General features: G+C 37.8%; 1 protein-coding gene across 2 annotated transcripts in view; it reads left to right on the top strand.

Annotated features, from left to right (window-relative positions):
* Positions 1-24,927, top strand: part of ABCA12 (ATP binding cassette subfamily A member 12) — a 279,848-nt gene that overhangs the window by 142,048 nt on the left and 112,873 nt on the right. For both annotated transcript variants that reach the window (XM_040476160.1, XM_040476159.1), the window contains one exon: positions 16,996-17,149. Coding sequence is in view for 1 of the 2 variants with exons in the window: in XM_040476159.1 (XP_040332093.1) it covers positions 16,996-17,149 (154 nt within the window). In the remaining variant the exon portion in view is untranslated. The remainder of the gene's footprint in view (positions 1-16,995; positions 17,150-24,927) is intronic.

Raw genomic sequence — 24,927 nt, 5'->3', positions numbered from 1 at the left:
CCTCATTTTCTTATATACAAGCAAGAAAAACGACATGGGACTCAAGACACAAAATAGGCCTTCCAAATACAGGTAGGGTACTGTGAATTACTAGATGTAACAGGAAAAAAATCAACTTGCGGGGTTGCTGTGAGAATTACAAATGGTATATGTCACATAAAGGAATACATATTAGGAATACAATCAATTACAGTTGTCCATTTATCCATTTATCCTTTGGGACATCCAGCCCCAACCTGTATTTTGATATTAATCCTCTTGGTATGTCTAACTCTAATAACTGCCCATATTGTACCTGATTTCATCAGCCTTTTAAAATGTTGAAAGCCACTCGCCTGGGATTTAAAGTTTCTGGGATTTAAATTTTCTAAACATTTTATTAAGTAACACAGTATAAGAGATTTTCAGTGTTGCCACAAGGAATAATTAAAGAGTCTGGTGCTTGGGGGGAAATTGGTTCATGTCTAGTAGCAATCATGTAAAAGCTGGCAACTCATTTTGTTGACTTGAATGATATAAAACAGAGGGACAATAATCAGGAAAAGATAAAATCATATTGGAAGATTAATGGAATTTACCTTGACTTGTTCCTTTAAGTATAGTAAGAAATCAGTGACATTACATCAATTTTGATATTTGGAAATTGGAGACTAGCTTCAGTTGATATCTTCCATGTTTCATTTCTGTTATTTACCTATATTGTCCAGGACTGGCCCTGATGATTTGATGTTGAATAGCTGGTGAGACCCCCTCATTTACACTTTGTCTCAGAGCCAGGAAGAAAGTGTTGTGACTTTCAAGCTGTAATCCTTTACGTCATGCTGTTGCTGGTCTTTTTCTGAAAAGAAGCCCACAGTGTCTACAGAAGGATTTTCTCGTGTGTTACAGCACAGATTTCCACTTGTTTCACCATTTCCAGATATTGTGCTGGGACGAGGGGATGGTGTGAGGAATACAGTTTCAGTGTCTATTATCTATGAAGATGAAGCACTTAGAGACTTTTTGCATCCTTCTGCTTTTCTCCACATCATTAGGCTAAGAGAGTAAAAGCATCTGCCTGCCTCAGACACAAAAGAGACTGCTACAAAGTGTACTAAATATGCATAAAAAGAGACAAGAAGGAAGAAAAAAATATATGTACTAAGCTACTCACCCACTTCATGTGCTGATTCTTATCCCAGTTTATTTTAATTATTGGATTTATGGGAAGGATTTCATTTCATTGTTACCTCACAGAAGTCTGTCTAATCGTGGAAGGACAATTCCAAAACAGGAAATGGGTGGTGGTGATGGGGGCTGTCTGGAAGTTACTGTGTCAGTTAGGTATAATTCTCAGGTATTAATGGCCCCAAAATAAAGATGGGGTGACCAGGGTTTGTTTTACTAACATGGTTAACTCACCTGTTTTCTCCCTCATTGGTCTAAGAGTGAGGATAGTTAGCGTTCTCTTGTCCACTAACGACATTTCCATGTTATGTCCATAAAGGTGTTCAGTGGCCATTAGTGGATTGATCGATGAGTAATGATGCTGCATCGCTAATGCAGATACACACGATGGAATAATATCTACCCAAGAAAGGGTAACAAAGAGCAAATTTATCAGCAGGACTGCATAAAGTAAGACTTTTCAAATAAAGAGTTTATCTGAAGGCAACATTACTCACAACTCAAAATTTGAGTAACAAGAATTTTCTGATAGCATGCATGTGGTAAAATTAGAATTGTCTATTAGATCAGATTCTCTCAGAATCTTGCTCCATGATCTTGTGTTACTCTGCTCTACACAATGATGGAGCCCACTGACCCGAGTTTGGCCCTGAAAGGTGTGGCAGTCTGGGGGAATGAAGTGGCCCTACTTCCCTTGGTTATTATTTAAAAAAGTCTGAAGAAACTATAGAGTGAAACTGACCCACTAGAAAAGCTGTATCATTTACCATTAATTGTGAGAATATCTTTAAAGAGCTGCCAGCTGGCTAATGGCTAACCTGTTTTTAAAATGTGAGAAGAGAGATCCTGGGAATTCACATTAGTTGTGAGCAAATTTTTCCTTTAGCAGGAAAAAAAAAAAAAAAAAAAAAAACCCAGGCAGTTCATTCTGAACATTGCTGAAACTCCTTGAAATAATTAACTGAGTATTTGTAGTTAGATAAGCCAGTGATTGGCACTTTGTTGTGATCTTCCCACAAGGCTCTGAATGAAGGTTCCTTTAAATAAGTTGAGGCATAACTTACCGGTGGATAAAAAGTTAGATCCTGGATAGTTCCAAAAACAAGTTGGAATAAGCAAATATTTAAAGTGAGAGCGTGACAATCAGTTAGAACAGTGTGATGACTTTTAGAAGCCCAGAAACAATTTAAAAACGTATTTATTAACAATTCAGAAGCAGTGCAAATAAGTGGTACATATTTGCCAACAACAAGTTTGGAAGATTACGAGAAACTCTTGAAGGACTTAATTAAGCTCAGTAATGGGGTAAACACAATAGCAGATGATGCTCAATGGAGAGGAGATGGAGGTAATGTATAATGAATAGTTTGGAGTCGTGCATTTAATGAGTTCTGAATTAGCCCTGCCTCTCAGGAAGAGAGACTCTCAGCTAGGATCTTAATAAATGGGCAAGGAGGACAATGGATTTTTAAAAAATAGATTAATGAGTTACAACATTTACAAAAACTGAATGAATGGTGAGTGCCTCAGTTGGTTAGGTGTCCAACTCTCAATTTTGACTAAGGTCATGATCCCAGGGTCAGGGGATCGAGCCCCGTGTCAGGCTCCATGATGGAGCCTGCTTAGGATTCTTGCTCTTTCTCCCTCTGCCCCTCTCCCTTCTTGTGCTTTCTCTCTCTCTCTCTCTCTCTCTCTCTCTCTCTCTCAAATAGAAAAAAAAATTTTTTTTAAGTGAATGGAATTTATCGATCCAGAGAGTATTGTTATAAAGCTATTCTTGGACTGGCTTGTAGGTTAGATTACATTATAATGAACTTTCTCTGATATTTCAGTAACTAAAACTTCCTAAAGTTTAATGTAATTCCAGTATAAAGACAGTTCTCAACTTATGAAGATTTGACTTAATGATTTTTCACCTTTACGATGGTGTGAAAGCAATATGCATTCAGTAGAAACCATACTTCGAATTTTAAATTTTGACCTTTTTCCCAGGCTAGCAATATGCCATAGGATCCTGTCTCATGGTGCTGGGCACCAGCAGCCTGCCACAGCTCCCTGTAAGCCGCGCATCACAAGGGTAAACAACCGATACACTTAACCATTCTGTATCCATACAACGGTTCTGGTTTTCACTTTCAGTACAGTATTCAATAAATTGCATGACATACTCAACAATTTATTTCAAAATAGGCAAAGCAATGATCTTTGCTGGCTAGCTGTATTCAATGCATTGTTGACTTATTATATTTTCAACTTAGGATGGGCTTGTAGGGATGTAGCCCCATCATAAGTAGAGGAAGATCTGTATTCTCTTTAAAAAGAACAGTGTGTGCTATTTCAAACACATTGACAATCATAAAAACAGCACAAACATTCATGTATCCACTACCTAACTTTATCAAACCCTAACATTTTTTAGCCGTATTTCTTTCAGAATTGTTTTGTTTGTATAAAACAAATCAAACATTAAAGTAGCAGTGAGGCCCCTGTGTAAACCACTCAGATTGATTTCTCTCCTGCCTGCCCGCATCCATCCTTCCCTTCCTGAAGGACATCATTATCATTTATTTGGTGTATAACATTCCCATGCTTGTTTTTTAATTTTTACTATATATTTATCTACCTAACTACATTACATAATATTATACTGCTGGTTTTAAAAAAAATTCTGTGATTTCAAAATTTGCTTAATGTTAATTTATTTACTTTTGAGGGAGAGAGTGAGCAGAGGAGGGACAGAGAGAGAGGGAGACACAGAATCCCAAGCAGGGATGACAGCACAGAGCCTGATGCGGGGCTTGAACTCATGAACCCTTAGATCATGACCTGAGCAGAAATGAAGAGTCAGATGCTTAAATGACTGAGCCACCCAGATGCCCCTTGGATTTTATTCAGTTTCTGGTGTTAAATAAGTTGTGTTTATTACTCTGTGCAGCTAGGGAGAGTGCCCCCTGTGAGGAACTGTGGAGTGTCTCTGTAAGAGGGTGTTTGAAGGAGCCTATTATAGGAGTTGCACTTTGGGTAATAACTTGAGGTGGACCTAGGAAATAGAGGTTTGTTCTGAAATTGGTGCTGTGAGGAAATCAGGGATAATTCTGTGATTTTTTGCAGAACCATGCTTTTGATAATTTCTTTGCTATGTAGTTTATCAAGTGGTTCTTTATCTTCTTCTTTTACTTTTTATGTCTTCTAGTATAACTGACTTTTTTCCAGTTTTATTGAGATATAATTGACATATAACATGTTTCAGATATACAACATAATGATTTGATATGTGTATATATTGTGAAACAATCCCAGTAAGTTCAGCTAATATCCATTACTTAATATGGTTACAATTTTTTTTCTCATGATGAGAACTTTTAAGATCCATTCACTTTGCACTTTTCAAATATAAAATACAGTATTGTTAACCATAGTCACCATGCTATATGTTAAGTGCCCAGGACTTATTTATCTTATAGCTGGAAATTTGCACCTTTGACCACAGGTTTTTAAACTTTATAGAAATAGTACCCCAACCTGGCATCCTTTTGCATCATGTTTTTTAGACTGACCACTATGTTATTGTTCAGCATGGCATTTTGTCAGTTTATCTCCACTGATTTATGCAGCTTCAGTGAGTTCATGGAGTATACATATTATATGCATAGGTATATCACAATCTATTTATCCATGGTCTTTGGATGAGCACCTAGGTTATTTTTCAGTTATTTCCAATAGTACTGTGGTGATTGTTTTAAATATGTCTCTTTGTGCATGTGTGCACATGTCTTTGGGGCATATACCTATAGCTATTCACATTTTAAACTTTGTTGAATATGGTCAAATACATTCCACAGCGACTGTACTAACTTATCTTTTCCCCGCTATGGGATGGCAATCCCCACTGCTGCATATCCTTCCCAACACTTGTTATTGTCAGACTTTTTAAACTTTTGCCAATCCAATAGGCAAATGGAATCTGGAGTTTTCTATTTGTATTTTTTTGAAATATTTCCCTTTTAGAAAAAAAAGAACATTTTTTTTTCCTTAGAAAAAGAAAACAGAAAATACTAATGCTATATTTGCATTTTTTTTCTCCACAATTGAGGAAAATGCCCCTCAGGGATTTTTCTCTATTTTCTTTCCTTCTTTTGTTCTTTCTGTTTTCCTAATGAGTAGCTTTGATGAAAAGTGGTTCTATGTGGAGGGAGAGAGAAGGCCAGTAATATGTTCTGGTTACAGAGCAAGCCACAGGTCATTTAAATTGTCTCTTTGTGATTGGCAGAGGTCTTGGTAAGAAAATGTTTGGTTTAGGAGAAAGTCAAGTCTGACAAGAAGATGAGGTTGCTACCTGTCAACAGCGCTACTTGAAAGAAAAGGTTGTGACATACATTTTCCACTGGCAGGTTGTCACACGTATCATTTGTAAATAGACAGAATACGAATACTAAGGCATAAATACTATATGAGCTGTTGAGGAGTGATAGGATCCCAAACTAGACCCTTTTCTTCCCAAGCGAATAGACCATCTGTTGAATTAAAGACATTTATAAGCCCCTGTGTTTATAGGACTTTCTTTTTTTTTTTTCTACACAATGATCCCAGCAATGTATTTCACTGGCTTTTATTTTTACTCTACAACACATATAATTCTCTGTGGTAACTGAGTCAGATTTCCAAATGAAAAAAATAGTTGTTAGTAACATACCTTTATAGGGGTAATTACTGAAATTCTTTTCTCCATATCATTACTCTTAATGGGTTACTGAGATCACATTTTAATTTCCAAACATAATTTTCATCTTATGATAAGTGCTTAATACTTCAACCCGACTAAATCTCCTTTTACAGGAGAGTCTTCTACTTGTAATAGTTGTGATGGATGGGCAGTCCAGATTTATGTTTCCTGCATAAGTGAGGAAATGACTCAAGGTAGAGGGTCGTGGTTGTATAATAAATCATTTGCAAAGCTAGGATTAGAAGGATGCTTTTTAACTCTTGCTCCTGCTGCCTGGTGCTTCACTCACTAGAGTAATTCCTATAATTTCTGCCAATATGTAGCTCCTGGAAACAACTCATAACTTAGCCCAGTTATCAAAAAGGCAAATATTTGGGAGACAAGTTAAAGAGGATGTTTTTCTGGCTAACTCCCAAACAACTTTGTAGAACACTGTATTGGTCGATATTTTGTATACCATCCCATGATCGTGGTGCCCTGACTTGGCAGTGGACCCCTTTACAAGTGGTAAAGGGAGAACAACAACTCAGTTTCTCCCTACTCTTGCCTCCTATGGAAAATGCCTTCAGGACAGGTCACACACTTCCCATTCAAGATGGGTCACTGAGATGGTGATCACTTTTATTGGTGCTCCTTTTCTGGGTGAGAGCAAATACACTAAGACCACTGAAGCTCTTGGGGCCTGACAACCATGATTTTTCTCTATATAGGAAAAGCTATGTTTCTCCCAATACATATATTTAGTTTTATTTTATTTTTGGACACTCTGAATGATTGTTTCTGTAGTTCCTTAGGACACTCAGATTCAAATTTGCATCCAGCCTCTAATAACACACATACCTTTGGCACTTATTATTGTGCTGGCTTTATTCTTTCCTATACTTGTTTGCTCTCATTCTGATTTCTTCATTACCTTATGTTTTCCCATTATAGAGTGTGTACTTTTATAAGCTTCCCCAAATCCTTCTGGAATGAAATTCCCTTCCCCAAGCAATGTCTTAGACAAGTTTTGCTGAACGACTCCGACAAATAGCGTTGCACAATTGTAATGGACTTTCACAAATAAACACTAAGGTGCTTGCTTAATTACTATATTTAAGCCAAGTTAGTGAGGTGGGAGTTTACAAGTAAGTCCTAGAACATCAAGACTCAAAGCCAACCTATTTCCTTATGTAAAAAGTTCCCTCCTGAAGAAAAAATAAATAAGTAAATTTCCAGTTCAAGATACCTTTTCAGTTGGGAATTTGTGAGAGCATGGGTGAAGGCACTGTTTCCCAAAGTGTGCCCTATGGAATGTTCATTCCCAGGAATCTTAAAAACAGGAAGAAAAAGAATGAAAAGTATTCTGTACTCATATTTGTGGAAATGTAGAATTAACCAAAGTTATTCAGGTTTCTTACTGCAAAACCTCTCAGAATCTTTAGTATGCAAATGTATTCTGGATTTCCCAGAATAGGAGATAGAGCTTAGTTTCCTAAACTCATTTGGCCCCAGAACCTGGTTTGTAGAAATGCTGATGCTCTCCCACCTCCTACACGCCCCCCCCCCCCAACCCCAGCATCATGTCAGAGACCATCATGATGGGAGAAGAATCAATTCTTCAGTTCATCCCCAAGTGCAGGTTTTGTGAGTTAACTACCTAGATGTCTGAGTGATATCACTGTGGGTAATAATTAGTGAAACACTTCCCTGACAAATCAGAACAGATGTGGTGACACTGGAGGAAATGCCCCCACCCTTTACCAGGTGTTCACTGATATTGCTGGATCTGTGGAAGAGGGCAGTGTCTCAAGGGAGTCTGTGACCTATGGGGTGCAGGACAGTGGCTCTCTCCCCACTGGCATCAAGTCTTCTTGATACTACCAATCAACCCAGCCATATCTATGTGGACCCAGCTTCATATCAGCCCTGCCCACAGACCATAGGGTACTTTCCTGGTTGGCCATATCTAGGAAGTATTAGGAGACTGGGTTTTATAGGAAGACTGTTCTACAATGGAACAAGGATCTAGGGTTCATCTTTCTTTTAACTTTAGATTTAGAAGGAAATAAAACAGTTGCCAAGATTCTGTTTGCAAGTGGCATGGCAAGGAAGATTTTTAAAAATGCAATTGTGAATCTTTGTTACTGAAAGACAAGTCTCAATTGGTTACTGTTAGTTCTGGTTAATAAGACAAATGGACCCAGCTCACTCAAGAAGAGCCATTGAACTCAACATTCCTTGCCATGTGAGAATATTTTTAATAATATTAGTGAGTATTTTTGAACTCTGATCCAATCCATGTGGGAATTTATTATCTAGCATGTATGTGTTACAGTTATGTTTCCTAGCCTTGAGTGGAATCATTTTGTTTACTGTTTGAATAAATCAAACCATGATCTTTGGAACCCATCACCCAACAGGGTCTCCTTAACCTTCAGAAAGGAAGGAGGTCTGTTCTCTTCTAGAAACCAAGGAATGTGAGCTATGGAGCCCTTTGTTCTGGCTATCGGTTCAACTGTGTATGTTAGAATCAAATAGGTAACATCCAAAGAGATAGCAAGGTTCCAAGTCCAAAGTGCCACATCCCTTTTTCTTAAAAAATAGTGATAGTAACATGCCAAATATATAAAAACGGCAAGAATCTTTCTCACCTCCTATGGCACCTGCAATGTCATAGCCCAGAGTCCCCAAATTATCTTCCTTGGAACACTTTTTGTACATTTCAAAACCTGTTGACTGTGGTAGTTAGAGACAACCGTGAGGAATGTGGGAAAGATCCCAGCACGTGGGACACCATCTCAAATGACCCAAAGTTTGTTCTTGTTCTCTGTGGCAACCTTTTGAGTATAAGAACTTCTTACCCACTGCTTTAAGGATTAAGGATCTTCCCTCAGCTCTCACTGCCAGAAACAGTCTACCTTTTTGCCAGTGGATTTGAACTTGGAAAAACACTTGTATGATGAAGTAAGACTTGCCTGGGGAGAATTAGAAAGAATGTATCATGGCACCACACCCAGTGAGCAGGCAGTAATTGAAGCACTGCTCCAGTCGATACAGGTACATATTATGAATTACTAGGGAGAGAAACACATTATGCAATACTCCTAACCATTCATTGGTTCAAGACACAGAGATGAGAGATCTGGTCACTGCACAGTAAATTAGACAAATGTCGCAACAGCAATCTGATGAGCAATAGTAACTCAGGATTCCACGCGGCCTTCCCTCTCCAGTGTGTTCCTATTGCCTTACACAAGCTTTATCTAATTAATCTTCCTTGTGCCCTGTGAGGTGGCAAGGCCCATTATCCTCCATTTGGTAGATGTGGAAATAGAGACATGGAGAGGTTAATTTACACCTGGTGATTTAATGAATCAAAATCAAAACCAGAAGTCGTACCTGTTTTTCAAATTCTCAATCTCCTCCCTCCAACATATACTGAAACTTAACTGAATAGAATGTTGCTTTCATTATCATCATATATCACGCAGTTTTGGGTCCATCTCTGCTACTTAGCTTTTCATGTGACCATAAGCAAATTGCTTGATCTCTCTGAGATTATCTGCAAAATGGGTATAACGCTTGCCCTGCTTATCCTATGGGATTGCCATGGGGCTTATATAAAATGATTGTTTAATTTTTCCAAAAAACATGAAATTATTTTTTTTTTTTTTTTTAATTTTTTTTTTCAATGTTTATTTATTTTGGGGACAGAGAGAGACAGAGCTTGAACGGGGGAGGGGCAGAGAGAGAGGGAGACACAGAATGGGAAACAGGCTCCAGGCTCTGAGCCATCAGCCCAGAGCCTGACGCGGGGCTCGAACTCACCGACCGCGAGATCGTGACCTGGCTGAAGTCGGACGCTCAACCGACTGCACCACCCAGGCGCCCCATGAAGTTATTTTTCTTACCAATGTTTTACTATTTATTTTCAAATATATGCCATTTTTATACATAATATTTCTGGCAATTTAGGAAAAAAATGACTCCATATAGGCATTTTTACATAATAAAAGTGTGATGACCTTTGAAAACAGATACTCTCTCTGTTTCTTTCTGTGTCTCTTTCTCCCTCTCTTCCCCCCCCCTCTCACACACACACACACACATATACACACACACACACACAACATGGAGATAATATATTTTTTTCTTTTCTTTTTTTAATTTTTTTTTTTAACATTTATTTATTTTTGAGACAGAGAGAGACAGAGCATGAACAGGGGAGGGGCAGAGAGAGAGGGAGATACAGAATCCAAAGCAGGCTCCAGGCTCTGCACAGAGCCTGACGCAGGGCTCGAACTCACAGACCGTGAGATCATGACCTGAGCCGAAGTCGGACGCTCAACTGACTGAGCCACCCAGGTGCCCCGATAATCTATTTTTTAATTATTTTTTTTAAGTTTATTTATTTATTTTTGAGAAGGGACAGAGCGAGTGAGCAGGGTGGAGTGCAGAGAGAGAATCCCAAGCAGGCACTGCACTGTCAGCACAAAGCCCAATGTGGGGCTTGAACCCACAAACTCTGAGATCATGACCTGAGGTGAAACCAAGAGTTGGACACTTAACTGACTGAGCCACCCAGGTGTCCCTGGAGATATATTTTTAAAACATTTAAGTAATATCTCTTATTTAAAAAGATAGAAGAATGAACTATACTTGGCACCTTACTCAGGGCCAGACCCACAGTGTCTGTTCAGTAAATTTACACTGAATAAATGATGGATGGATTCTTTTTATGAATAATAATTTCAGTGGTTGATATTATAGATGCCAATGTGTAATAGCTAGATTTTCAAAGAAACTGAGATCTAAAGAGCTTATAACAATAAATGTTACTGGTTTTATCAATATTTATCCATTTTATAAGGGATATAATGCAATATTATCCATTGTACTTACTATTAATTGAACTTATTGTATCCATTGTTTATCCATTGAACTCAAAATATGGGATAAAATTTGAAATTTTGCCCTTAAATAATAAAGATAAATGTATATTATGTTAAAGTCCTCAATCATGCAGTTTTCCTGTGACCTTCAGGAATTCACTCATTCTTTCATTTATTCATTCATTCATTCATATAGTTAATAATTGTTTGCACCATGTCAAGCTTTGTGCGATAACTATGTAAGGATTTTTCTTTCTTTCAAGTAGCTTATTCTTTATCTAGTCTCTCAAAAAGTGCATTTTTATTGAGCTAGTGACTCTACCTGAAGATTCAAAGTCATATAAGTATTTAATCCTAGGCTAAGGTCTCTCTGGGCCACAAAGATTTAAAAAAAAAAAAAAAAAGCCCTATTCAGAGAGACTAGAATCAGGAAGAGCCAGCGTATTTGAGTTTACCTGATGATGGTTGAGGGAACAAGACATCTCCCCTCAGGGAACAGCTCTTGCCCCAAATGGAAAATGCATAAAGAACAAGGACAATGCTATGCATTCTTGACTTAATGTCATAAAATAATTTAAAAAGCCAGGTTTATGTATTTTATAATTTTAATTATGTCTTTTAAAATGCTACTGAGAACAAATTTGCTGAAAAACTACAGGAAGAATAAAAAGGTTTACTTTAATTATTACAAACATACTTCTGAGATTCCTTTCCTTTCCCATGTTTTCTTTATTCTTACCTGGTTATTTGATTGTTTATAGGTGTTGTATCTAGATACACTTGTCTCATTTGGTATTCTTATCATGATGAGAATTTCTTGTTGTGGTGTTTCTTGAGGAGACTTATCATTTAATTGGTCAAAAAGCCTAATAAGTATTCTGCTAATGTGACCCTGTATGTAAAAAGTTAAGAAAAATAGAACACCCCAAATGAATAACTTCATATTTTAAAAAGTCAGAATTTCCTTCCAAGATTCATCATTCATCTCTTTATGGGGGGTAAAGACCAAATTCCTTTCACCTGGAAACACAAAATACCATCTAGGTTGGGTTCTGACCTGCTTGAGGAAAACACAAAGAAGCACAGTGGAAGTTCTCCAATATCTACCATTATTACAATATTTACAAATGTCACCAAGGTAGCCTACAGAATGCTTCCTAAGCCTAATGATGTCAAATGGAAGTAGCTTCATTATTGAAAAGACTGTGACATTTCTTTCTTAACTAATACAATAAATAGAAAACAGCACTTCTGTGGATAGAGCCAACAAGCAGTGTGGTCCTGAATTTATAATGGAAGTGGGTGAAAACCCTTCTGTGGAGGCAAAAAAAAAAGGGGGGGGGGGAAGAAGTAAGGGAAGATATTGAGGGAAATGGGCATTCTTGGCTCTACCAGTCAGTAAAGAGATACAGCAGTAGGTGAAGGGAGTAGCTGGAGAAAAAGAGAGAAGAGTTGGAAATTGAGTCCAAAGAGGGGGTGGTCAGTGGGAAGGAGAGAACAAAAGATTAAGAAATGGAGGAAAGGGGATATTGAGGGATATTAAGTAAATTAGATGAGATGAAGGAAGAGAAAAAGAAGGGGGAAGATGTGAAAATAAGAAGTGAGCAAGGCAGGAGAGGGAGAAGGACAAGTGTAAGCTGTCATCCCCCAGGGGTCAGCAAACTAGAGCCTGTGGGCCAAATCCAGTCTGTTGCCTCTTTTTTTTTTTTTTTAAATAAGTAAAACTTTATTGGAATACAATCAGGCTTATTAATGTACACACTGTCTATGGCTGCTTCTAGTCTACAATGACAAGAGTTTAGTAATTGTGATGGAGACAGTTATGCTTACAGATAAAAATATTCACTATCTGACCCTTCTGGAAAAGTTTGTAGTCTATACTGTTGGCAAATTGTAGTGTTGTGCATCAGAATTACCTAGAGGGCATGTTAAAAGAAGGATCGCTGAACCTTATCCCCAGAGTTTCTGATTAAGTAGATCTAAGGTGAGATCTCAAGTTTTTATTTCTAGTAAGTTTCCAGGTGATGCTGATGCTGTTGGTCCAGGAACTGCACTTTGAGAACCACTGCTCGAATCATTACCTTATATCACACTAATGTTGTTCTGAATAAGGAATTTTGTGAAGAAAGGAAGGGAAAACCAAACTTGATCCCCGTTTTAGATAAACATAGATGTATGGGTTGATATCACAATTTTTAAAAATTCTTTTATTTTTTATTAAAAAATGTTTTAATGTTTATTTATTTTTAAGAGAGAGAGGGAGAGTGAGCAGGGGAGGGGCAGAGAGAGAGGGAGATTCCGAAGCAGGCCCTAGACTCTGAGCTGTCAGCACACTCAAACCGGTGAACTGCAAGATCATGACCTGAGCCAAAGTCGGATGCTTAATTGACTGAGCCACCCAGGAGCCCCTCTTTTTTTTTTTTTTTTTTCTTAAGTGGATCTTGAAGTGGATCTTTTTATAATGCAAGTTTTATTCTTAAAACAACAAAAACTGAATTTGATTTAGTTAAAACTTAGCTATTTGGTGGTTTGTTCCTAAAAATGTTTTGTAGTTTGGTCGATTCAACTCCCTGAAATAACATTGGGATCTGTCAATATTATTATTGGACTGTGTTGATAATGTTGACTGCATCCATTTTATGAGAATAACCTCTCCCCACCTCACTGCCTCTGCATGGAGCCCCTGAGAAACGAAACTATAAGTGAATTGAGATCTTGTTGAACACTCACCAACCTCACTCCTAGACTATGCCGGAGTCTTCTGGCTCCAATTTCTCCATGGAATTGCACGTTCATTGATAGGTTTTCTCCTGGAGATAGTCATAAATGTTGTCCTAAGTGTGAGACCTTTGGGGCTCATGATACCAAGGAATTTATCCTGCCTAAGCCCTCCATCCCCAAACCCTTAGATCTGTTTTACTTACTTGCTTACTTACTTACTTATTTATTTATTGACTTACAAGTGGTGTTGTGGTTTGCATAGTTATAACCTTCCTCTACTTGTGTCCTTAAATCTATACCCTAGCTGTGAATGTGAGTAGCCAGTTATTAGCCCTAATTTTTCATGCTCTGTGTTTGCTGCACAAAAGTTCTGTGAGGGATAGAGAAATGTTTCTCTTTTTCCCCGCATCCTGGCATTTACAGATATAAAGAGAAACATAATTTTGGAACCTGAAAGTGCCAGAGACACCTTCAGAATAGAATTGAGTTCAATTTAGAATTAGCAGCTCTTTAAAACGTGTGCTGGTTCATTCCACCTTTGCTCTGCGTGGTTACCTCCTTGCACACACGTAACCGAAATGGTAAGGAGACAGGAAAAAAATCCATTTTTACCCATAAGAAAAATACTCAATTTTAATTATATTTAATTCTGACTTGTTAGTTTTAGAGGATCTCCAGATTATGTGAGACGTTGATGTGTATGAGAAACTATATAATGGATGTCAAAGAAGGATAAATGACATAAATATATGTCACATGCCTACCTTATTATGGTGAATAAGTGGATGCTTAAATAAATCAGTTGTTGCAACAGACCCTTCCTTATCTTAATGAGGGTATGGTTCCGAGTTAAAAGGTAATGGCAAAATAAATTATACAGGCAGTCCATTCTGCGCATGGCACTGTGTTAACTAAAATGTGTATACACTTAAACCAATTCCTGATTTGCATGAACCCATTATAACAGGTTAAATATGTTATCAAAAAGTCTGTGTGAAGCATGATCAAACTGCACTTTGGACACGTGGGGCCTTTAAAAAGTTTTTAAAGAACCTCTGGGATGAATTTTTCTATAAAGTATATCTATAGTAATCACAGTGAGGAATGTTGTGGGTTTAAATGCTTCCAAATTCCTCTAATATTTGAAGGTTATGATCAATGCCAGAGAAACTAAAACTGGACGTCATGTGCCACCTCTTTTCAGATCTTCTTCCCATGATGTCCTTTCCTGTTTTTTCCTTCTCTTCCTGTTGTGATCTGGCTTCTCACGAACTGTTGTTTCCAGCACTGTCCAGCTCAGCCACACCATCACCTTGATAAATGGCATACAGCGAAGCAGTCATCTGCTCCTGTTGTCCTGCCATCTGCTTTCCATTCAAAGGATCCACTGCACGTGTTTGAGATCAGATAGGAATAAAACCATTTGCAGACCCACACTCGGAGAGAGTGGCTGCTGTTGGGATCTGTGTAACAGGGCCGATCGCTGTTAATGGTGACGTTTCACTGCAGCTTTTCCAAGGTCTTGCTCTACGTGTCCACTGTGGTAGAATTTTGATGTAGAGGGGTGATGTGAAAAGTTAACAGGCAGTTTGACTGCTACTCTCTAGCTCATTCAGGGAATTGTGCTACAATGAAAGCATTGAAGGTTCACTCCAGATTCACTTGGGTTTAATGTTAGGAGAGACACAGGTCTTTTCGGTGTCAGAAAGAGATGCTGCTTAGAAGGTAGTGGTGAATACTTTGGTGGATTTAAGTTCTCTCCAATTTCTTCTGAATTTCCAAAACTTTAATTCATACCAGTGTTATTTCATGGATTAGTTTCCTACGGCTGCTGTAAAGAATCACCACAGACTTAATGGCTTAAACACACCACCAACTTATTTGAGGTGGGGTTGGGAGATGGGCAAAATAGGAGAAGGGGATTAAGAGGTGCTAACTTCCAGTTATAAAATATATAAGTCATGGGGATGTAAAGTGCAGTATAGGAAATATAGTCAATGATACAACAACTTTGTGTGGTGACAGATGCTAACTAGACTTACCATGGTGATCATTTCATAGTGTATATAAATGTTTAATCACCATGTTGTATACCTGAACCTAATGTAATACTGTATGTCAACGATACTTCAGTTTTAAAAAACCTCCACCAACTTATTATTTTATTGTTCTGGAGATCAGAAGTCTAAAATTTAGTCTTAGTGGGTTAAAAATTAAGGTGTTGGCAGGGCTTCATTCCTTCTGGGGGCTCTAGGAGACTGTGTCTTTGCCTTATCTAGCATCTAGAGGTCACCTGCTTTCCCTGGCTTTTGGTTTCTTCTTCATCTTCAAAGTCAACAGAGCAACATCTTCCAGTCTCTCTTCTTTTTTTTCCCTCTTTACTTCTGGCCAACTTTCATATGACCCATTCCCTTTTATTTCCAATTTTCTGTATGTAGAGCTGTATTAAGTTACTTAGATCAAATTTCTATTTATTATTCTCTCTGCTAATGCATACTTAGCCCAGTTGCTCGTACTATTTTTTGTAGCCTTTCCTCTTTCTTTTTATGTTTAATGAAAACATACTTGTACTGACACCCTTTTTGATGGATTCATGAGGAAGTTAAGGTTTTGCTTTTTAGTCTTCAGTTTGGAATTACTCTTATAGTTTTGAAACCTGCTTTTTTTTGGTAATTCATTGTCTCCATATTCCCCCCCAAAAGAGCAACCTAATGTTTTGATATTAGACCTAATTGCAGAAAGATTTGTTTGCCTATTTCTTGACATGTGTATGCTATCATCATATTTTATAAAGCAAATGTTAAAGGTTACAAAAACCCTTTACTCTTACAGTTCTTGTTTTCTGTTACCTTAATATTAGGGATATTTATTTATTCCATTATTATTGGATTTTTAAATAGGAAAAAATATTGCGTGAATAGGATAATTAAATTAGCTGTTATGCTAAACCAAAAATACTTCCTAGTGTCTGGAAGATTGGCTGCACTTATAATGACTTTGATCACAAAAGAAGATATGTACACTGTGAGAAAAAATAGTTACTATATAGTTAAAAGAAGATAAATAAAAATCATGTGAAATATACCACCCGGGAAATCCCTCCATATTTTTAAGAATACATATAATTATATATTTTTTTGAGGTTACAACTATTCTGGCCATGTGATTTTCTGATCTACTCATTTTAATTGGCAAGATACAAACATTTTCTGTATTATTTGACAAACTTTTTATTAGCTACATTGTGTTTTATCATATGGATATACTGTGATCTATTTTTAAAATACTCTAGCAGACATTCTTCCAGCTATTTCCTTAGAATAAGTCCCAGTAAAATAAATTTGTAAGGCAACATGTATTTTTACACTTTTGGATACATAGCAGACCCAGACAGTCATAATCCAGAAGGTAATTTCACAAAACACAGTTACTACACTTCTTTCCCTTTCCAGGCAAATGCCATAGTGATGTAATTATTGTTTTTTGCTTTGTTTTATTTTTTAATTTCAGGTTACCTTGCACCTCGAAACCTTCCTAGTACTGGCTTCTTCCCGTTCCTGCAAACCCTACTCTGTGACACAGACTCTAAATGCAAAGACACACCATATGGGCCGCAAGATCTGCTTCGTAGGAAAGGAATTAATGATGCACTATTTAAAGACAGGTAGGGGCACTTCCCAAGTGTGTTCAGTTGTTTTGAAAGATCAGATCTTATCTCCTTATGAAATATCCAGGACAACCAGGGTTATATATATGACTTTATTTTCTATATCTGCAAATGTGGTGATCTAAATATGAACAAACAAGTTGAGTACACGCTTGTATTACCATGTTTATGTGGGAGTAAGCATAATCTACTTTGGATGAGTTACCCAAACTTTGCTTTCTAAGATGGGTGGCCAAGGCCCTCCTTAACTTCCCTCAAAGTTTTGTCAGTGACAATTTGTCAGTGACACATTGCCCTAAGATTTGATCACAAGCTTCATATATAGGGCAATTTAGGGGCATTATCTCCTGGAAGAATGACATATTTATACTACTCCATATGGTACTTCTAGATGCAACAGAAACCAGGCGATGCAAATGCAGGAAATTAAAAGTCTAGAAATCAAAGTAATAAAGTTGAAAGCATCCTTAATTCAATAAAACCCTTTAATTGAGGCTCATGTGTGTCCTGTTTTATGGTGTGAGAGGCAGCTGAAGAATAAAGGTAAGAAATCTAGACCATTTATAACATGACTATTTATAATCCCAATATTCTCTCTTGGGATTCTAAACCTAAAGAGACTCCAGGAGCCCACCTGTCTGTAGAACTGAAAACAAAGTTGTAATCTGAGTCAACCATGAGATAATTCTGGTACAAATTATTTTGAAGTGTTTTTCAAAGAAAGATTATATTTATCCCTACTCAGAGATATTTCGTTCTGAAATTTTAATTTAAATTCCTTGGTATCTAACATCATATCTGTATGAACATTATCATCATGATTTTGGTCATCAGATAATATGGGTGATACTTTAAGAGAGAGCAACTGCAAGCTGTTTAGCATAAAATATATCAAGAATTGCCATGGGAAATGACTCAGAACACACAATTGTTGAGTTGTTAATTCACATTGGTTTTGTTATTTCAATAATTTAATGAGTCTTGATTCTTAAAACATTATGATGTTCATTCATCTATTAATTTATTCAAGAAATAATGACTGAGAAATTTCTGTGTGCTAGACATCATTCTAGGCACTGTGATACAGAATGAATCAGACAAATCCTGTATGTTACTTGCATACTAATGGAAAAGCAAGCAAAAAAATGAGCAATCGAATAAATAAATAAATAAATAAATAAATAAATAGCATAATTAATGATAATAACAATTGTGCTAGCAAGAAAAGAAAGCAGGCTATAAGCTAGAAGTTGAAAGGTGGGAAGTGAATAGGGTGGCAAGAGAAGGCCTCTGCTAACAGGTGGCATTTGGGTAGAGACCAGCAAAGACAGGAAGAGACCAGCAACAGCATATGAAGAGAGTATTCCAGGCAGAGAAACAGCAAAGAATCCTCAGGTGGGGATAAGCCTGACCATTTAGAGGAACAGAAAGTTGGCTAATATTTGTAAAACATAGTGAGAGATGATACAAGGGGTTGGGGATATGTCGAAAAGAAATACAGGAAACATGTACATGCAGAATCGAACATGTAGAAAAAGGGAAGGGATTTGCATCTTTTTTTTAGTATAATGAGAAGCCATTGGAAATTGGTAAGCAGGGAGATGACATGACATATTGTGTATGAAGCCAGTGTGTTCTAAGTGCATACCTCAACTAACACTAGTTGCCTTATCTCTGTGGGGAGACCAAAAGCTAACTAGAGCCTATGCCCTCTTAGTAAACAGAGTAGAGGAAGGATGGAAGCATGGCATCTTGCTTGTTCAACTAGTTCACAGGTGGTCTGTGTGTCCCCATGTGAGTGGTTAATGAAGCATGATCCATGCCCATGTTCTAATAGGGGAAGGAATATATTAAACCCATCATTATAATGGGAGAGAGTGCAATGAAAAGTACCAGAAAGATGTTGAAGGAAGACACTCCATATTTAAAGTAGAGAGAGCTTTCAGGTGGGATAATCAGGTTGATCTTCATGAAGGGGTTGTACCTGCGATAGACATTTCATGAAGCAAGGGTTAGAGAGGACATGGGAAAAATTAATGTCCCTTATTTACAAAATGAATTGCAGCTCTCCTGGGGCTATCAACTTTATACCTTTTTTTTTTTCATGAAGAAGTAAGTTACAATGAGAGAAATTGTGAACAATATCTGAGACTATATAAATATACCTTCCTAAAAAAGAGTATTTTTCTGTGTTATATCATATAGAGCCACACTCATAGAGTTGCCTGAGATGAGCCATTGAGCTGGTTTTAGAACTAGGATTAAAGTCCAGCTTTATTTTATCCTTTGTTGATGATTCTCTAGGCAGATGGACATATCTGCTTTTTTTGTTTTATTCTAGCCCCCAGGTACTTTGTCTGGCTCAAACTGTATATTGCTGTATATTCAGTATTTTCTCTAAACTACCACATAATTGGAACTTAATTTAGAAAATTATGTACAATAATAAAATTGCATTAATGATATTTCCCACCATGCTATTAACTTTTATGGTTTATACAGCCGTGCAGTGAAACTGGGGCATGGCTACTGGGTAAGTGGTTCCACTAAATTGCTTCCCTTTGGTAAAGGAAGATTCACCAGCATAGCATCATTAAGGGAACAAAATAGTCTTTTTCTGTTTTGTAAGTGAAGGGAAGAAAATGCCATCTTTGGCCTCATCAAAAGACGCCCACCATGTTTATTTGAATAGAATGGTCTTCTGAAAGTAGTGATCACACTGCAGTCACTGCTTTCTGGCCAGTCGCCAGGTAGTTTGAGGTTTTTGCACTGGCACCAGCCCTCTGTTATTAAATTCATACTTTTTTAGGCATTATCTTTAGGATGATGTGCTTTAAAATAAAAATCCAATACTATACTCAGCATCAACTCTAAGTAGCTGTCTGGAAAAAGAAACATTACATTTATGGTTCCCCTGCTCATTTGTATAACAGATGATTCAACATCATGGGACTTACCCTTGTGGTCCTTCCTCCCTCTGCACTGCCTCTAAGAATATATCAGAACAGTGGGGGCCCCTGTCTGTGCCATTGCTCACACAGCTGGTGAATGTGAAGATCATCCTCCAGGGCTCACAGGGTCATTATCTGGAGAAGTGATTCAGCATTCCTAAAAATCATGTGGGAGAATTGCTTCTATGGATTTGCTCCCTAGCTCTGTCATGCCAACACGCTTCTATGACCTGTGGTTTCCAACTCATACCTCTGCTCCTATTGAATGGCTTTTACAGAACTTTTAACATAGTTAATCGTATCTTATTCAGGGATAATTTTAAAGTGCCAAGGCTTTTGTTTAGTACCAAAAAATATGGTTGTGTTTAGAAATTGACCTAAAGATATCATTGGGAATATAAAGTAAGTGGAAGTAGAACAGATATGTGTCCTCATTTGACTGTACAGATGATGTGAGGTGTATGGGTTTCACATTGTATTAATTTCAGAGCAATTTATAGCTATGTTGTAATCATTTTAGAATCATTTGTTCATGTTAAAATAAAGGGTTAAAATTTTATTTCTCAAAAAGCAAAGTGGGAGGATATCTTAGCTGCCATGCAGGCAAAATTATTAATTTATTGAGTAAGAATGTATTGAATACGTACCACATGGTGGAGATGATGCAATTCACTGCAGATATGAACGTGAATAAGGCACATCCTATGCTCTACACAAACTTACAATCAAGTGAGAGAAAGAGCGAGACAGGCAAATAGGTAAATTACCATATTACATGGTAAATGTGATGCGCGTTTGTTTGGGTCTCACTGGGCCCAGAACATGAGACAACAAAAGGGGAATAGTTACAACAGGTACTTGAAGACATTGTTTTTGCCTGAGGAATATGGATCTAGGAAGATATATTGGAATATATCTTGGAGATATCTATATGATTGTAATAGAGAGAGGTTTGGGTAGGGCAATGTCAGGAGGGTCCTCCGGAGGCCTTAAGGGTGTGATCATTAAGGGCAGATAGAGTGGTGGATACCAGACTGGAGGAAGCTGTGTTTGAGTTAGGCCATAGAGAAAGAATCCCAGAATTTAATGAAAGAGAGAAATAAATAGAGGCCCTTCCATAGCTTAGAATAATAGGCAAATAGTGATGGAAAAATTTATAACTTCCCTTGTAGTGCTGCCAAATTAATCAACTTGTTTCAGGACTAGGACTAGGTAGAACATAATCTGTGTAGTGTCACCTGAAAGATACTGTGCTGTTATCTCCCTCATATTCTATATGTTTCTTATACACATCTACTCACTAAGACATTTCCTCATCTGCCTGTCATAGTGCCTTTAACAGCTTCTGGATAGGTACTAGTTCGGATATATATATTGTATCTCCAAAGTCCCTCCTAAGCATATAAAAATATCCTAGGGCAGAGGAACATATTAAGACATTTAAAAATTTTAACATCTTAACTGGTATAGATTGTTCGATTGGTTGGTGGTCCACCCAGAAAAGATGTCCATTTTAAACATGGGCAGGTAGGGATTGTATCTGCAGCACGGACAGCCCTGAAAGAATGAACGTTAGAATGAAATTGAAGAAAACAGTGAAAAAAATTAAGATTTTCCTGTGAATGACATCAGCTTGGGGGTAGCCAGGAAGGAAAGCTGTGTCAAGTCACTGCGGGGGGCCTCACTGCCATACAGTGTCCTTATTCATAATTAAAAGTCAATAATGAATGTCTTCTGAAGCCGGGATCAGAATTGGCCTAGAGCACATCTCACATCTTCTTTCCAGGTGTCACTATATACCTGTGTGATCATTCTGGGGACAAAAGGGAAAAAATGTAAAAAGTTTAACTAACCCTTGGAAGCAAAAAAGAATGTCAGAATTTTCCTTCTAGGACTTGCCATATGTGGCTTCCCTGAAAGCAGTTCTTTTTATAGACAAAATTTACCATGGTGCACACGGATACCACCTACACAGGTAATCTTCCCCACTCACAGGAAATAGACATCCAGTATGAGTGCATAAATTCTACCATTATGATGATATCTATAAATGTGGCATTTCACAAATGTAACTGTTGGTAGACATGTCTGAGAAGACGTAAAATCTACTCTGGGCCTAGTTTCCCTTCCAGTATCTTAAATTTAACATTTTGAGTCTGAGATATTTCTTTTATTGAATTCCATTCCAAAACAGGGACCTATAAATGCCACTGAGGTAGAATCTACTTCATCAGCATCATAGAGGAGAATCCCTTAGCCATCTCCATGGTACAGTACAAATGTCTGGGTCCCAGAAAAGGTGGTTAACTGATACCATGGGCCACTTGCAAATTTAATTCAGGCTTTCTTGCCCCACTTAGAGAGTTGGATTTTCTGGACTCAGGTGAGCCTGTGTGCTGGATTCAGGGGGCTCCTAAGTTTTGCATTTGCTTTAATATTCTTCCCAGAGATACCCAGTATGAAATAGATTCTCTGAGGCTTCCTCAAAGCTTTTGGAGTTCTTGAATGGGATCTTTAAGTCTCCTGAGTTCATCATAGAGGGTGGGAATGGGTTGGAGGGTTTCTCAATGTCAGAACTATTCCTACTTGGGGCCAGATAATTCTTTGTTGTGCTATCATTATAGGATGGTCAGCATCATCCCTACCCTTTACCCACCAGATGACCATAGCACCATGCCCTCTAGTTGTGACAGCCAAAAACTATGTCTTTAATCATTGCCAAATATCTGCTGGGAGGGGGGCCAAAATGGCCCCAGTTGAGAACCACTGGTCTAGTGGAAAGGTAAAGGATAAATTTTAAGGTAGCAAGGTATTTATATTAAGGTTGTGATTCAAGGATCTTGCTCTATAAGAAACACAAATTATATCTCTCATTTTAGCAGACCCTATCATGTGTTATTGTCCCCTGTACATGTCCTTACCTAGCTAATATTATTAGTGCATTATAATCCCAGGTCTTTATTTGACTATTCCATTATGTTAGTGGGAGTTTAATAAATATTGGTGAATTAATCAATGATTATGGTAGGTACAGTGCATGATTATACATTGTTGTCTGCCATGCCATTCCTGAATGTTTTCTCTTTTTTCTTTTTTTTTTTTGTCTTTTTTTAAATTATTATTATTTTTTAATTTACATCCAAATTAGTTAGCATATAGTGCAACAATTATTTCAGGAGTAGATTTCTTAGTGCCCCTTACCCATTTAGCCCATTCCCCATCCCACAACCACTCCAGTAACCCTCAGTTTATTCTCCATACTTCTGTTTTGTCCCCCTCCCTGTTTTTATATTATTTTTGTTTCCCTTCCCTTATGTTCATCTGTTTTGTCTCTTAAAGTCCTCATATGAGTGAAGTCATATGATTTTTTTACTTTCTCTGACTAATTTCACTTAGCATAATACCCTCCAGTTCCATCCATAGTTGCAAATGGCAAGATTTCATTCTTTTTGATTGCCAAGTAATACTCCATTATGTATGTATGTGTGTATATATATATATATACCACATTTTCTTTTTTTTTTTTTTTCAACGTTTATTTATTTTTGGGACAGAGAGAGACAGAGCATGAACAGGGGAGGGGCAGAGAGAGAGGGAGACACAGAATCGGAAACAGGCTCCAGGCTCCGAGCCATCAGCCCAGAGCCCGACGCGGGGCTCGAACTCACGGATCGCGAGATCGTGACCTGGCTGAAGTCGGACGCTTAACCGACTGCGCCACCCAGGCGCCCCTATACCACATTTTCTTTATCCATTCATCCATTGATGGACATTTGGGCTCTTTCCATACTTTGGCTATTGTTGATAGTCCTGCTACAAACATTGGGGTGCATGTGTCCCTTCGAAACAGCACACCTGTATCCCTTGGATAAATGCCTAGTAGTGCAATTGCTGGGTCATAAGGTAGTTCTATTTTTAGTTTTTTGAGGAACCTCCATACTGTTTTCCGGGTGGCTGCACCAGTTTTCATTGCCACCAACAATGCAAAAGAGATCCTCTTTCTCCACATCCTTGCCAACATCTGTTGTTGCCTGAGTTGTTAATGTGAGCCATTCTGAAGGGTGTCAGGTGGTATCTCACTGTGGTTTTGATTTGTATTTCCCTGATGATGAGTGATATTGAGCATTTTTTCATGTGTCGGTTGGCCATCTGGATGCCTTCTTTGGAGAAGTGTCTATTCATGTCTTTTGCCCATTTCTTCACTGGATTATTTGTTTTTTGGGTGTTGAGTTTGGTAAGTTCTGTGTAGATATTGGATACTAACCCTTTATCTGATATGTCATTTGCAAATATCTTTTACCATTCTGTCAGTTGCCTTTTAGTTTTGCTGATTGTTTCCTTCACTGTGCGAAGCTTTTTATTTTGATGAGGTCCTTTTTTGCTTTTGTTTCCCTTGCCTCTGGAGATGTGTTGAGTAAGACGTTGCTGTGGCCAAGATCAAAGAGGTTTTTGCCTCGAGGATTTTGATGGCTTCCTGTCTTACATTGAGTTCTTTCATCCATTTTGAGTTTACTTTTGTGAATGGCGTAAGAAAGTGGCCCAGGTTCATTCTTCTGTATGTCGCTGTCCAGTTCTCCCAGCACCACTTGCTGAAGAGACTGTCTTTATTCCATCGGATAGTCTTTCCTGCTTTGTCAAAGATTAGTTGGCCATATGTTTGTGGGTCCATTTCTGGGTTCTCTATTCTGTTCCATTGATCTGAGTGTCTGTTTCTGTTCCAGCACCATACTGTCTTGATGATTACAGCTTTGTAATATAGCTTGAAGTCTGGGATTGTGATGCCTCCCACTTTGGTTTTCTTTTTCAAGATTGCTTTGGCTATTC

Source organism: Herpailurus yagouaroundi, unplaced genomic scaffold (genome assembly GCF_014898765.1).
Source record: "Herpailurus yagouaroundi ecotype Mexico unplaced genomic scaffold, PumYag 140, whole genome shotgun sequence".
In the NCBI taxonomy this organism is placed as follows: domain Eukaryota; kingdom Metazoa; phylum Chordata; class Mammalia; order Carnivora; family Felidae; genus Herpailurus; species Herpailurus yagouaroundi.
Note: the sequence above shows the minus strand (reverse complement) of the source record. Positions and strands in the feature narration are given on the sequence as shown.